At 43.1% G+C, this 14,461-nt stretch overlaps 1 protein-coding gene and 1 pseudogene across 1 annotated transcript in view; one reads left to right on the top strand and one right to left on the bottom strand.

Moving 5' to 3' along the window:
* Nucleotides 1–10,789, bottom strand: part of LOC149285357 (E3 ubiquitin-protein ligase HUWE1-like) — a gene marked incomplete at its 5' end in the record, with an annotated part of 30,781 nt that extends 19,992 nt beyond the window's left edge. Inside the window, 23 exon segments of the mRNA XM_089495324.1 lie at nucleotides 1,828–1,894; nucleotides 2,357–2,479; nucleotides 2,641–2,868; nucleotides 2,984–3,221; nucleotides 3,599–3,721; nucleotides 3,899–4,115; nucleotides 4,407–4,592; nucleotides 4,923–5,023; nucleotides 5,153–5,286; nucleotides 5,395–5,640; nucleotides 6,072–6,248; nucleotides 6,461–6,518; nucleotides 6,719–6,801; nucleotides 6,803–6,931; nucleotides 7,200–7,291; nucleotides 7,808–7,985; nucleotides 8,293–8,399; nucleotides 8,751–8,831; nucleotides 9,000–9,101; nucleotides 9,553–9,658; nucleotides 10,085–10,225; nucleotides 10,422–10,549; nucleotides 10,699–10,789. Coding sequence (XP_089351450.1) covers nucleotides 1,828–1,894; nucleotides 2,357–2,479; nucleotides 2,641–2,868; nucleotides 2,984–3,221; nucleotides 3,599–3,721; nucleotides 3,899–4,115; nucleotides 4,407–4,592; nucleotides 4,923–5,023; nucleotides 5,153–5,286; nucleotides 5,395–5,640; nucleotides 6,072–6,248; nucleotides 6,461–6,518; nucleotides 6,719–6,801; nucleotides 6,803–6,931; nucleotides 7,200–7,291; nucleotides 7,808–7,985; nucleotides 8,293–8,399; nucleotides 8,751–8,831; nucleotides 9,000–9,101; nucleotides 9,553–9,658; nucleotides 10,085–10,225; nucleotides 10,422–10,549; nucleotides 10,699–10,789 — 3,136 coding nt within the window.
* A 347-nt stretch (nucleotides 10,790–11,136) lies between these two features.
* Nucleotides 11,137–13,037, top strand: LOC149285356 (fucose-1-phosphate guanylyltransferase-like; annotated as a pseudogene).
* Nucleotides 13,038–14,461: the final 1,424 nt, after the last annotated feature.

The raw sequence follows: 14,461 nt of genomic DNA, 5'->3' as shown, positions 1-14,461 counted from the left end.
TGTGTTAAAATAGGAAATTTTTGGACACCAAGCTTAGTTTTTAAAATTTTTTTTCATTTTTTGAGAGTATCAGCCACCTTCTATCAAGTCACAGGTATATATTATAAATGTCATTTTTCCCCCAAATGTTATTTCTTTAAGTTTATGGTAACTGATCTTAAGAAAAAAGGAGAAACTACACAGCTGCCCATATTTTCCTATTAGTGAAACTGAACAAACAGAAAATTTTTATAAATCATTTAAAGAACTTGCTCAGCATTCTACAATCCGAGGCTGCACAACTGCCACTTATTGTCTTCTTCAAATCTAAGTCCTTTGTTTGGAAACAGATTATGTGTTTCAGGGATGATTCAGCACAATCTGAACAAAAAATAGAAGTAACAGAGTTAGTACAAGGTGACTCATCCGAAAAACGAGTTTTGGTATTGCTGTTGAGGCTCCAGATTAAACAGGACAACACCCCGACCATTAAATGTTCTGTCCTGGAATGAACGGTGCATTAAACTCTTACACTAGGAAAAAGAGACCCTATATCCTAAAAACAGTAGAAGATGTTGTAGAAACTTTGACAAAAAACAACTTTCCGCATTGTGTTACATAGAAGATATAGAACTGTTGTGTACTGAAGATTTCATAGAAAGTAGGAAATTTACAAGGAGTTCATGGAAATGAAAAGCAGACTGCCACATTTTAGACATGTATGAGAGAACAGCATGTTTAATGGAACTGCAACTTTACTTGCTGTATATAACATTAAAAAGGCTAGGGTGTCGGAACAATATTCAATCTATTTTTTTTTTTTAATCCACTGCTAATAATGGATATATACCTAAAATATAAAAATCTTCCACATTAGTTAAACGAGATTCCCAAAGGTCAGTTTTTATGATTGAGATGTAATTGTAGTTCTAAGACATTATACAAAGAACAAACTGGTAAATTAAAGAAAAAAAAAAAATTCTACAAAAATAGACAAATTGAGGAAGTCCCAAGAGAAACTATTTAGGGATCAAAATCATAGAAGTAGAGAAGATATTGAAAATGTGCATTTTCTTTTCTTTCCCAATATGACACACACTCCTTTCAAATTGGAAATATTATTAAAAACAATTGGTCTATACTTTTAAAGCACACAGTCGTGTACAAAGGATCCTTCCAAGAACAGCAAAGAAGTATCAATGTACAAACTTTGCTGAGCGCCTCTTTTGCGTACACTCTGTGCATAACACTCTGGGAGACATTGCAAGGAGGAGGCCTAATCCACACATAGTCTTAAACGTGAGATTATTTTGAATAGTATTCTAGCTACAGCTCAAGAGTTTTAGGGTTTGTACACCAGCCCTTTAATTTCTGCTGCCTCTAGGCTCTACTCATGATAGATGGGTGTGACAGATGGATAGGGTGTTCCTACAGCCTATGCAGGGCCGGCCCTACAATGGAGCCGACTGGGGCAATTGCCCCAGGCGGCACTTCAGAAGGGGCGGCACTTTGCCGCCCCAAGCGTTTTTTTTTTGTTTTTTTTGAAGCGGAGGAGAGAGAGAGGGGCACCGAGTGGTTTTCGCTTAGCCGCTCGGCGCCCCTCTCTCTCTCCTCTGCGGCGAGTTTCCCTGTTCGGTCTCTGTGCCGGCTTGTAATACAGAGCGCCGGAAGTGACGTGAATTTCCGGCGCTCAGCATTACAAGCCGGCACCGTGGCAGCACAGGGAGACTCGCCGCAGGACTGTTTAAGGGTAAGTACCGGTGGGGGGCGGGTAGATAATGCCGCCCCCCCTCGGCGGGGGGCGGCATTTTAAACTTCGCCCCAGGCGGCGTTAAGTCTTCGGCCGGCCCTGATCTTGTCCCAACGACATGGCAATGGCTCTCAGCATCTGATCTTCCTCTGATATACTCAAGTCCTGCAGAGCAACAACAGATACCCGTGAGCTGGGCTGCTCTGCAGAATGGGGAGTCAGGGCATGAGTGTAAGGGTGTACAAGCAGAGGAGAGACATCAAGAACCCGGTGGAGCTCGGGAACGCTGGAGTAGAATGGGGAAGAGGGAAGCTACTGCAGCTCGGCCAGGGGAACCAATCTTTCAATGACAGGGAGACGGGCCAACCTTTTCTACTCTGGCTACTGCCCCTCTTCAAATTTTAGTCAGTTGTCTATGACTTGACTAGGACCGCCTGCACTATCACACGCGTGTGCTACATCTAACCTGTATAGCGGCACGGAGAAGCCTGCGGTAGAAAGGGGAAAGGAATGGACGACAGGGAAGGAGATGTGATGAGGATACAGGAGGGAAGCAGAACCGGACCACACTCATGTGAAGGGTTGGGGGGGGAATAAGTTGAGGAAACGTTCACCCTGCACACTTACCCGTACAACTCCACCAATGAGAGGAGGAGGGTGGGTGAGGAGGTACTCTGTGGCTTGCTCCATGGTACTGGTGTTAAGCAAAGCTTCCATGGCATGTTCCCGCGTGAATCCCGTATCAATGAGCTATAGAGAGACGATTGTATGGTTAGGAGACGGCATTCAGTCTAATCAGCAGAAGCAGCATGCTGACAACACTTGTTCCAATTTCAGCTGACAGCTACAATGTAAAAGGTTTACTTAAGGCCAAGATTGCCGCAGACAAGAAAATAAAGTACTATTCCCACCTGCTGAAGTTGTTGCTGGTTCACTTGAGGCTCTCGCCTCGCTCCACTTTCGTCTTGCTGACCCTCTTCTTCCCGACTACCCTCACGCTCTTTGCTCATCCGCTCACGAATCACTGGCTCCCCTCGCAGTATGTGGCATAAGATAGCTAGCATGGACTCAGCCATACGACCACCATATACTTTTAAAGGTTTTCTATTCCAAAGGTTCTTGATGCAGGTGAAGGCTGCCTGTAAGCGACAAAATATGGAATACTGTTAGGTACACTGATCACAGCCAAACAAAGATTCCAAGGCGCAGGTAGATACCATATCCCAACAGCAGCAGGAAAGGTGTAATTTTTACCTTTTGCGTGACTACAAGGAAGCGCAATGAGCTGAACTGAGGGTAGTTCTGTCCTCCGGGTAACTTGGTTGGTGGCAGGGAGTGAGGAGACTCCAGGACTGTGGTAGGATTTACCATCTTTTCCACCAGCATAAGCCAAGCATCCAGGAATTCGCCCGTGCCATCCGGCAGATCAGAGTGTTCCAAGCCCTCCGACACCGGCACTCTGCCACCCATAGAGAGGGCCCAGTTAAAGGTTCTAAATTTTAAAACAAATGTGTTAGAGTGAAAGTGTACGTTGTTCTAGTTTTTCAAAATGATGCTTCCAGATGTTTCATATGGACATTAAATCAAGGAACATTCTATTAACAAGTATAAAAGTAGTCACTGTGTTGGGAATGTATTGGCCAATTACACTAATGGAAACATACTTTTTCACCATTTACGTTCTAAAAATCAGCCAGTAGCAGGTAGAAGTCAGGTGCATGATGGGAAATGTGACGTTGAAGTATATGAAAACAAAAACATGTAACTTCCCCATTTGGAACGTGTTAAAGCAAAATATATTTCTGAGGCCTCGGAAAGTCTTTGTTCTGTCTCCCGTGAGTCGCTACAGGTAGCAGGCGGCTCACTTACTCAAAGAGAGCGTTGTGTCCACCGGAGCAGAGGAATTTCTGCAGCATAAGATGATACGGATATTTCCTCTCGTCAAACAACATGGGAGAGGTGAAGCCAACGGAGCAGATAAAAAAGGTTAACCTGAACAACACAGATGTACAATGTTAGACAAATCAAATTTAAAGAGACATCTTATATTTACCAGCCTATTACTATTTCTAATTAACCAAATCACCACCCAAAATCCAACATCCTTCAGTTAAGAGATTAATACAAAGCAAGCTTGTCACTTGTGAACGAGACCCGTGTAGCACAAACCTGAACCTGGGAGTTGGTGTGTATGGAGGAGGCTGCCACGAAAGTCCCTTCGTCAGTAACTTTGTGAGTGCGGACGCCGTAGAGCGCGCGGCTGGGGTCGGGGCTGTGGTGGTGCTGGCTGCATGGTGACTTCGCCTTTGGCGCACAGGAGACCCAACACAGAGTTTGACCAGTAGGCCAAAAAGTTCAGCCAGGGCACGACCGAGCCGCGAAGATGCTAAAAAAATAAAAACATAAATATGAATAAATAAATCAAAATAAAAATGATGTTATATTGTGCTCTACATATTAGATTTCTGCTTAAGGTTCATATCCATGCTTCTGTTAGTGTACTCTACTTATTGGCAAGTATAGCAGGTACAAGCTTTATGAACTATTTGAAGGTTCATCAAGATCAGCCCTATCATACCCAGCATGTATTTTTATAAACTTATAAAAAAAAAAAAAAAATCTAAATCGATACGTAATTTAATAAACTACTTCCATGTAAAACATATTTTATAAATACCTGATAATAATGGTTTAATCTGTTTGATTCTGGCAGCCATTGCTGGGGTGATCTTTGGTTTCCCCTTGGGGTCCGACGCGCTGGGTTCATCTGTTTCCATGGGCGCCAACGCATCCCCATCAAGTCCAATACCTTCTAGTAAGCCGGTGGCTTCCTCACCGACAGCACTCACCTCGGGTTCACCTTCTGTAACACAGATACGATGGCTTATACATATAGAGTATACACTATACACTATATTAAAATATGCACTTCTGCATAAAATATTTAACTTTTTATACAAGAAATATAGTGAAAGTCATCCATGAAACCATGCAACAATATTGTAGATGCCTAATATCCAAGACAACTGTGCATAGATGTCTTAAAGAAATACTTATTATACCCTGGATATGTGGCCTTGTGTATAAAATATTTTACTTAAATATGTTACTTAATTGCCATATGTCATGGCACCGGGCCAGGTTTGAACCAGAAACATCTCAGAATGAGTTTAAGAAGTGTAAGAAAACATACCTGCCCTCTTTGTTCCCTGGGGCAAGGCACTTGCTGCCTTCTCCTCTTTGGGAGCCAACTTCTGCATGTCTGCCTGACCAAACTCACAGCCAGGTGGCAAGCTGTCAAAAAAAGTACAAGGTTGGTAAGTAAATGGCAGAACCTCGACTCAAATGTAGATTTCTGACCACAAACACTATGAAAAGCAAACAGTTCTGGGTATGGGAAACAGAAGAATCACATGCGCGTACCTGTTAGGAGTACAGAGAGACAGCAAAACAGTGCTTTCCCAAACAAGAGAGCAGTACAGCTGACTCAGCTTATTCAGAACATTGAGACCCAGTTGAGAACCCCACTGGTTGACAGAGATGGCACGGATCTCACTCTGTGGAGAAGAAAAGAAATATGGCAATTAAGAGCACGCAAAAGCAACACTGCTGCCTCGGAAAACATGAAAACAAAATGTTTAGACCCACCCGGTCGGGGCCCTTACCTGTCCCACTCTGCACGTGTGTACAAACATCATGATATATGCATGGGCTGCAGTTAATGCGTGGAGTAGGGGGGTAGCCTGAGCAGACAGAGTGGCATCTGCTACATTTCCAGCACATGCCAGCTCCCTTAACAGCACTGAGCCACCGGGGGCCTCAATAGGCCGATGCAATGGGTCCAGCGAGGAAAGAATGGAGTCCAGCTGGAGAAGCCCTTCTTGGAGAACCTTAGGCTCATGAGACAGAGTCTAGAAAGAGGGGAGATGTTGTCTATTAACAGTCCTGGAACTTCTGCTTGTATTTATTTTCTGGCCATTAACAAAAAACAGAACTACCGAGAATATAAACATCAAAGACATTGTCCAGCTAGCCTGCCCATAATATAGTACTGGGCTGACAGGTTGCCCAAGTATTACAGCATTTTGTGGCAGTACAGCTATGCTATAGACACTCGTTCGTAGATTTGGACCAGTATTTTTTGGGGGTTTTTTTTTCTCTTTTAGGAGAACCCTCGCTGGGTCATCCAGCACAATGATTTTTAGCTACAACCCCATTGGCTGCAAGTAGGCTAGGATTTCTAGACATTTCTGCAGGTGGTCCAGATTGATCTGTCTGAGTCAATCAAGGCTTGGTGTTTAACAACCACGTATTAGAATAAATGGAAACAAATGTTACTTACCAATATTGATTTGCAGACACCTGCCACAGCTTGGCAGGCAGCAGAGGTAGGGAAGTCAATAGGTAGATTAGGCAGACCAAGGATGGTGACCAGAGGCAGGAGACCCTTCTGACTCACAAACTCCTGACAGTGATCGTCCGTTGTGTTATTACTTAGAATGGATTCCACAAATTTCATCTGTGAATTGGTAAGTTTTTCAAGTCATTTGGAAAATTCACAGATATGAGTAGCTTCGCATAAAATTTTACTGAAACATTATTTAAAAATCTTTGGTCCAATATTGTACCAAAATGGTTAAAATCAGGGTTGTAAATTTGTGGGCTATAATCGGGAGCCCTTGAGCCCTGCGCTCTTACACATCGGCTCTATTACACTATTTCTAAACTCACCACGTTGAGAATATAATCCATCAGAGGAATCGGGATTCTCTCTTCAGTTCCCACAACACTATGAGAGAAAAGGCAAGTTAACATATGAGGTCCAGCAAGAGCTTAAGAATAAAAATTCAAGTTTATTAGATATGAGTCTCTTATTATAAATTATCTTAGTTTAACCCAGATTAATAACAGATTAATGTCTGATATGAAGTCTGGAACAAAGTTTACAGGTCACAACTCCAGAGCTAGCAGCACACATGGTAAACTTACTGCGGACTTGGCTCAACTTCGCTCTGTTGGTTTGCAGTGAAGCTCTGCATTGCTTGAACCTCCTCTTCGTCCTCGTCCTCGCTTAGAAGCCTCTTCGGCCGCGTGGTTCGAACGTGGTGGAGGAGCTGTGGCCGTGCCGTCAGCTTTCTGAATTGATGGCTTCTGACAAATATACTTCGGGTCCCTACCAAGATTGCATATTTCTTCTAAAATCTAAAAAAAAAAAAAAAAAAGAATGATTCAAAAAAGACTGAAGACATGCATGCCCAGTATCCATGACTATGAGTCAATTTGTTAATCTCCAACAAAACAGACGCAAATCCAAATGGTTAAACACTTAAGAGGATCTAGAAAATGGCAAAGGGAAACCCGAATGTTCCAAGTCTGTGCAAGAACATAAAACAATCAATATTTAAACAAGTCGATAACCCCCTGCTAGGAAGCGCCCTACAAACCCCACCGGGACATGCAAACACCTTACCTTAATAATAGCGGTGGTAGCATCGGTTTTTAGTGTGGGCTGGTGCCTCATCAGTTCATCGACAGCACTGCCCAGGTTAGAGGCTGTATCGCCTGCAGGAGACCGGAGAGAGGTCAAAGCTGGAAGAGACCACGGGCCTCTTAATCCCTCGGCTAGAGACCTGAAGAGCACTGATCTATGCTGCATGCAGGTCTCTTCAGCAGGGGTTAGAGGAGGGTTATGGAATTTTGGGGGGTGCCATTGACAGCTCATTCTGGTTAGGGGGCAAACATGTGGAAACAAATGGGAAACACTGGAGCTGCTAAATGGAAACACCAGTTAACTGAACAAAAGGTATTTTAAGCCAAGAAACCTTAATGCATAAGAATAAGTAAAGACCGTCCAAATGAGCACCACGTCTCCCATCAAGGAAAACCAGAATCAGGATTATAAAACCAGAAAGGGTCAGTAATCTATCACAAAACATGCACAATGAGTAGGGGGGACAGCCTGCATATGCAAAACAAACATCCAAGGTGTCGTGGTCTACGAGTCGTTAAATAGTCCTTTTGTCATGGAAGAATTTGGTCAGTCTTTTCTGCAACGCCGGTTGGTCAGCGTAGTCTTACCTAGAGGGTCTGAGCTCCTCCGCCTCCTCATGGCAGGGAGGTAATCGGGTGAAAGCAATACTTTGAAAAGCCGTTCAAAAGGTTGACATTGCACATAGGACTGCAACCCCCGGGCATTTAGACACAGGGCACTGAAGACATTGGACAGAGAGCCTAGAACTTCCCTGGTTGCCGGAACCTGCAACAAAAAAAAACCTGAAAACTTAATGCTGAAGGATATCAGTGTTTGGCCCAATTTGTTGCCAACAAGTTTTTCTTTACTAAATGTTGTATTTTATGATATGCATTACAATTAAACAAAAAGTTATTTAACCAACGGGTTTTTATGGTCACCGATATAAAATTTGATAGCACACAAGTATTTTCATCAGGTTATTAGATATAATTAAAAAACATGTTGTCATGTTGGTCACTCTTGGGGCAGATAAAATACAGCTGAACTGGGCAGCTTGATATTCTGATGACTCTGAAGTTTAATGACTTACATCTTTGATAAGGAGAGCATGAAGCATCACATCTGTTAAGCCATTGTCCTGAAGAGAAGACAGTAAAGACGGCTCTTGGAACACAAACACTGTTACTACTTCAGTAGCTACAGAAAGAACACAAAAATCAAGAGTCAGTCAAACGGCACAAATAGTCTGGGTCAATATCCACTACAGTTCTCATTAAATGAAGCAAGTATGCTATTTTTATTTGAAACACATAGCGATTCCATCCCAAACAGTTCTCAAGCTACAGGTTTCACGCTGAACCAAACTGATGACCACATCCCAATGTATAATATCACTGCTTACACATTTATCTATAGTCCTGAATCTTCCCAGCAGAGGGGCTTACAGTTCAGCTCCATTGTTTTATTGGAACGGCTAGCAGCGTTACTCACTGATAAAGCACTAAATTCACAAATAATAAAAAAGGTGCAGGACCTGGGTTTACTTACCAAGTAAGAAGAGGGAAGGGCCGTAGTACTCGGCATTGCTGATTATGTGTTTCAGGGATGTGGGAAGAGTTCCATCCATCACTGAAAATAATATGATGTTAGTGATGCATAAGCAATAAGTGTGCCAACAGATGTACAGAATAATTTTGATGTAGATGGGGGTTCCAATGAGTTTATATTTACACACATACGGTTTCATGGTCAGTTTATGTCATGCACTAATTTGTCAACCATTTTATGAAGACCTACCATGACGAATACCATCTGAGAAGGCTGGATCCTGAATTGCCTTCTTCAAGAAATTCAGCATAGACTTCAAGAGAGCTGCTCTCTGGGGAATGCACTGCACTCCTGCAACATCAAATACAATCAGAAATGAAGTAAATGCACTTTGGGGGCCCTTATTTAGGCAGAAAAAATAAAATAAAAAAAACAGGAACTTAAAAGTCCGGTCAGTTACCTGAGCGGGTAGACCCTACACTCCCAGTGCTGAAGCTTGTACCAGGAGGACGCGAATCTGCAGAAGTGGAAGGTCCAGGACTGGCCTCCATTGCCACATCAGTAACTAAAATCAAGTAGAATGTAAACTTCAGGTACTTCTCAATCTCAGAACTTTGTAGATATTTTAAACATATTAAAACATGCTTTTCTCTATTGGGGTTAATCAGAAAAAATTAATCAGGTCTTGCAATACGAATGTTAAAAGAGGAACTACAGTGATTCTTGTAAGCTAAAACAAAAGCCTCAAACTCTCCAAGAAGTATTCAAGGATAAAAAAATGAAAAGGCTTTAAATGTCTTACCTTCCATATCTGTCTCCATCTCTTGACCCTCCTGAACAGTGCTAGGGCGTTGGTTTCTTGGTTTGATGACAAATGGGGACTCTTTCCTACACAGGTCAACTTCATGCTACAATTGAAAAGGCACACTGGCTATAAGAAAGACTAACTTGGTGTCCTAACAAGAGATCTACTACTTATACTGTGCTAAACACAGAAGTTATAACTAAAGCAAAAGGAGGAACATTAGGAATCTAAATATTTCCTGATTGTAGTTAAACGTCAATCAGGACAAGTTTTACTTTACTCATTTGTCAGGGGGAGTTTAATTCTGGCGTGTGACACAAAAAGAGGTATCAAGTGGGCTAGTGTCTTGCCAATGAAACATTTTTTAAAGCATGGTCTTTTGATTAAAATCCAAGCTTTAGAACACTGCAGAACATTAACTGAAACAGGGTTTGAAAAGACCATGGAATCCAAAGGACTTTAATATAACGCATGAGCAAAGCCTTAGATGAGAAGTGTTAACCCTTGAAAAAAACTGTTGTGAACTCACCTCTAATCTGTAAATAAATATGGTCAGACCACTGCGGGACTGAAAGGCTGCCATGTCCAAGTTTGTAATGAGGTCAACAACTCTCACAGCTCGCGTCACAAATGTGATCTGGTCCTGCTCGTCACCAAGGAACTTGATCACCTGAGATGTACAAAGATACATATATATATATTTTTCAGCATAGAGAAATGTGGAGAGCTATGGCCACAACGGCACATCTAAAGGATCTTTCGACTCAAGCCTTGCTATGAATACCTTGCACATACTACAAGTTTACCCTGAAAAAGCCAGCAATACGGAAATGGTAGGTTAGCATAAAACATTCCCACCGGCATACCTTTAGAAGTGCTTCCATCATGCCACAGGAAACCAGCGCTTCTCTGCCAGCGTCATAGCTGGCCAAGTGATACAAAAAGGAAAAGAGGGCAGTGGCAAACTGGTGTGGGTATGGATCCATGGTTGGGTCTACAAAAAGAAAAAAAATCCTATGAAAACAAAGCTCTTTCACTAACAGTTCTCACTTTTTGTTTCTGTTAAATGTGATTTATACAATAAGAGGCTAATCTATAAAATGGAGGGTATAAAATCAGGTATAAAATGAGGTCCCTACTCACCAATCATGGCCTGAATACAGTTACGGACTAAAACAGGGAGGAAGCCATGGTAGGAGGCAGTGCCAGTACAGTCTATGATGTGCAGAGTATGACATCATATATCATCACTTTTCTCATACCTGTATGAAGGAGAGCGGGGACCTCCTAAGGGTGGGGCCTGGGATGAAAGCTCCGCTTGCTCCATGTAAGGAATGCTGGGGCACTTTTTGGGTGGACAGAGGTTAAAACAAGACGTCTCTATATGCCCCTAAATATAAAGTCAAAAATGATTTAAAGGTGGGGTATATGCCGTAAGTAGGCACAGGGTGTACTGAGTGGGTGGCCATACATGAAAATGGGCTGCGGTGGGCGTGGCCTCCACAAGACCACACCCACTCACCACCTATGGTGCATGCGGGAAGTTTCAAAATTCAGGAACTGTTTAAAAATTCATGCAACATGGTACACACCCAGGAGTTCTGCGGATACGCCCTGGAGGATCAAAAGAGCCGTACGTGACGTGACCATTTTGTTAAGTAAGTGATGTAGAAGTTTGAGATGGTTTTGTGACAGTTTTTAACCTTTTGCTATCGGGAGGTCAGTATGCTATAGGCAACTGCCCCCCCCCCCCCCCGTTTCCTGTTATGAAACAAAGTATAGATAAGAAACGCATTGTTACAAATACCGTAAATAAAACCGCTGAACGAATTTCTGATTAACCGCAAGGTCATCTATGGAGTCCCCCGTGCTTTGCCTGCTCGCCCCATCAGGCTGGCAGGGTAAATAAAGGGGTAGTAATACCCAGAATTGTTTCTAAGGGTACCAGGACTTTGGGTAACAAGGCTCTGGCCAAAAGATACATACATGGATAAAAAATATAGAAAAGTCCCCTTACTTGTGGTCATACGAGAAGATCATGAGAACATCCATTGAAGAGGACTAATGACAAAGGTTAACACAAGTTGTTAAACTGTTTTGTCCTTTTATTCTTCTTCTTTTGCAGGTGGTTATAGTCAACAATTACCAAATGCAAGCGCACTGGGGAAAATATTCACAGCCTTGCCTCTTGGAAACCCGATTTACCAAATACTGGAGCTCAAATTAGCTCTATATGTCGATTTTCCGGGGAATATGAACCCGGGGGTGGTGGTTACCTGTGCGGACGACATTGAGCTGTACAGCGGCGGGGATTTCCAAGTAAGATTTGACCGAAACGGGATTATTGCTTTAGCTCATCCATCAACGCTAAGCATAGGTACCACTCATGGAATATAGAACCTGCGCATCTTACCTACATAAGCCTTCCATTCAAAAGATGTGGCAATCAGGAGCCGTAAACACCCGAGGAGATTGTTCAGGTCCTCATCTCGCCTCGGAAGTGGTTTATACGGATAGTTTGTTTTACATGGATCACGGGACAGCTAAATTGTTGACTGGATTCTTCCAAGAATTGGGGGACGTTGGGTGTGAGATTGACGCATACGGGGACTTTTTACAGGCCCTCGGCCCCAACGCTACTTTGGAGTACCGCTAACGTTTCGAAGGCAGAATCCAAATTAATCGAAGTCCGAAAAAAGATCTACTTTCTCCTGCGAGGAACACCTTTTACGGTGATAGCGTTGAATAAGTCAAAGTTCTACCACGTAGGAACCATGGAAGAATATATCTATCACTTAACTGATGACCCCGTCCTCGGGGCCGAACTTGGGTTTCAGTCCAGCGTTTTTAGCATCTTTCCAGATCGAGATGAAAACGGGAAAGTATGCGTCATTCAAAGCGTACTGGATACAAAGACCCGTGTCTTGCCGTGTTCCATGATTGAATATTCCAGGCTAGGTCCTGATGTTTCTGTGGGCGAATACTGCATCGTAAGTAACTTGTGTATAAACTGCGGATCCAACATACCTGACAAAACCTTCCTTAGTTCGATAAGTTTGATGATCGACGGGCAACCAATGTACGCAACCATCCTCTTTGGTACAGAAGATGACTTGAAAAAGAACGTGGCTTCCTTGGCCGACCTGAAATCTCTCCAGATATTTGGAAGGAACTTCTTGGAATGTTTGGAGGTCTGGGGCCTTGGAAGTTCCGATCGTTTGTTTTCCGGAGACGAGAAGTCCCTGAGTCTGTGGAACGCCAGGATCTTCCCCGGGTGCGTCACGTTACAAAAGTCTGTGGAGGTAGCTCTGGAAATGCTTCAGGGTTTGCACGGCCAACCGTCGGCGAGTGTTGATGGCATTAAGAGGCTATCGATCGAGGAAATTTTGGCGTACAAAGACGTAAAGGACATGCTGAATTACAGAAAAATGCTTTCCAAGGAAATCGCGTCTGAAGGACAAAAAGAAATGCTGGATGCCTGATCTGCTCACCCGTTTCAAACATTTAAAGTATAATGGTCTATTTTTAAAAAGTTTTATGCTGTTCAATAAATATATATAATTATATTAATATTAAATCATAAAAAAAAGATTGACTTTTGATCTGTATAGGGTATGTAAGGCATTTTATATTTGGGTTATGAAATCTATTGGTATCTAAATATATATATATATATATATATATATATATATATACAAATTGTGTTTATTTAATTGTATTTTTTTGCACATTGATTTAAACAACTAATAAAGAAATGTAAATGTTACAATTTATAGGAATTTTATAGGACGTTCTGTCTGGAGTTCCACCATTTGCAGAATATCTGGTAAAAGGTTTAGGTGCCCTTTATTCCAATGAACTACCTTTTTTTTTATCTTTATGCTGCCAGTCGGGTAATATATGCTCAAACCAGTGGCGGATCTACCGGGGTCGCAGGGGTCGCGACTGCGACGGGGCTTGGCGGCAGGGGGGCCCAAGCCAAGGGGCCGCCCAAAATCTTTTTTAAGTTTTTTATTTTTTTTTTAAATAAGGCAAGGGCGTCCAACATGCGGCCCACGGGCCAAATGCGGCCCGCGAGACCTCGAGGTGCGGCCCGCGTAAGATCGGCAGCCAGGGCAACCGATCTTACACGAGCCGCACCTCAAGCCCTGCTACTTACTTGTGGGAGGGTCTTCTGGACAGCACAGAGGAAGCGGAGTTCACGAGACATCCTACTTCCTCTGTGCTTTAGCAGAGAAGGCAGAGGGAGGCCGCGCCCCCTGCTGAAGTCTGTGAGCGGCATCGAGGGAGCTGCAGTGCAGGTAAGGGGGTGGGAAGGGTGTTTGAATGAGTGTGTGTGATTGAGGGAATGAATCTGTGAATTAATGATTATATGAATAAATGAGTGTGTGTGTGTGTGTGTGTGTGATAGCATGGATGTGTAAGTGCTGGAACCTAGGCATGATGGGACTGTGATTGCTGTTAGCAATCACACTCCTATCATGCCAAGTAAGCCAGTACATGCTGAAACCTGGCCAGCTGCCCCCCTTGTGTAGTGATGCTGCCAGCAGTATGGGGTCTGCACTTACAGCCACCCTGTACCAGCATGTACTGGCTGACTTGGCATGATAGGAGTGTGATTGCTAACAGCAATCACAGTCCCATAATGCCTAGGTTCCAGCATTTACTGGATGGATGTGTAAGTGCTGGAACCTAGGCATGATGGGACTGTGATTGCTGTTAGCAATCACACTCCTATCATGCCAAGTCAGCCAGTACATGCTGAAACCTGGCTAGCTGCCCCCCTTGTGTATTGATGCTGCCAGCAGTATGGGGTCTGCACATCACTTACAGCCATCCTGTACCAGCGTGTATTGGCTGACTTGGCATGATAGGAGTGTGATTGCTAACAGCAATCACAGCGAGC

The sequence above is a fragment of the Sceloporus occidentalis genome, unplaced genomic scaffold, assembly GCF_023333645.1.
Source record: "Sceloporus occidentalis isolate IW3139 unplaced genomic scaffold, rSceOcc1.0.p SCAF_79, whole genome shotgun sequence".
Taxonomy (NCBI): Eukaryota; Metazoa; Chordata; class Lepidosauria; order Squamata; family Phrynosomatidae; genus Sceloporus; species Sceloporus occidentalis.
Note: the sequence above shows the minus strand (reverse complement) of the source record. Positions and strands in the feature narration are given on the sequence as shown.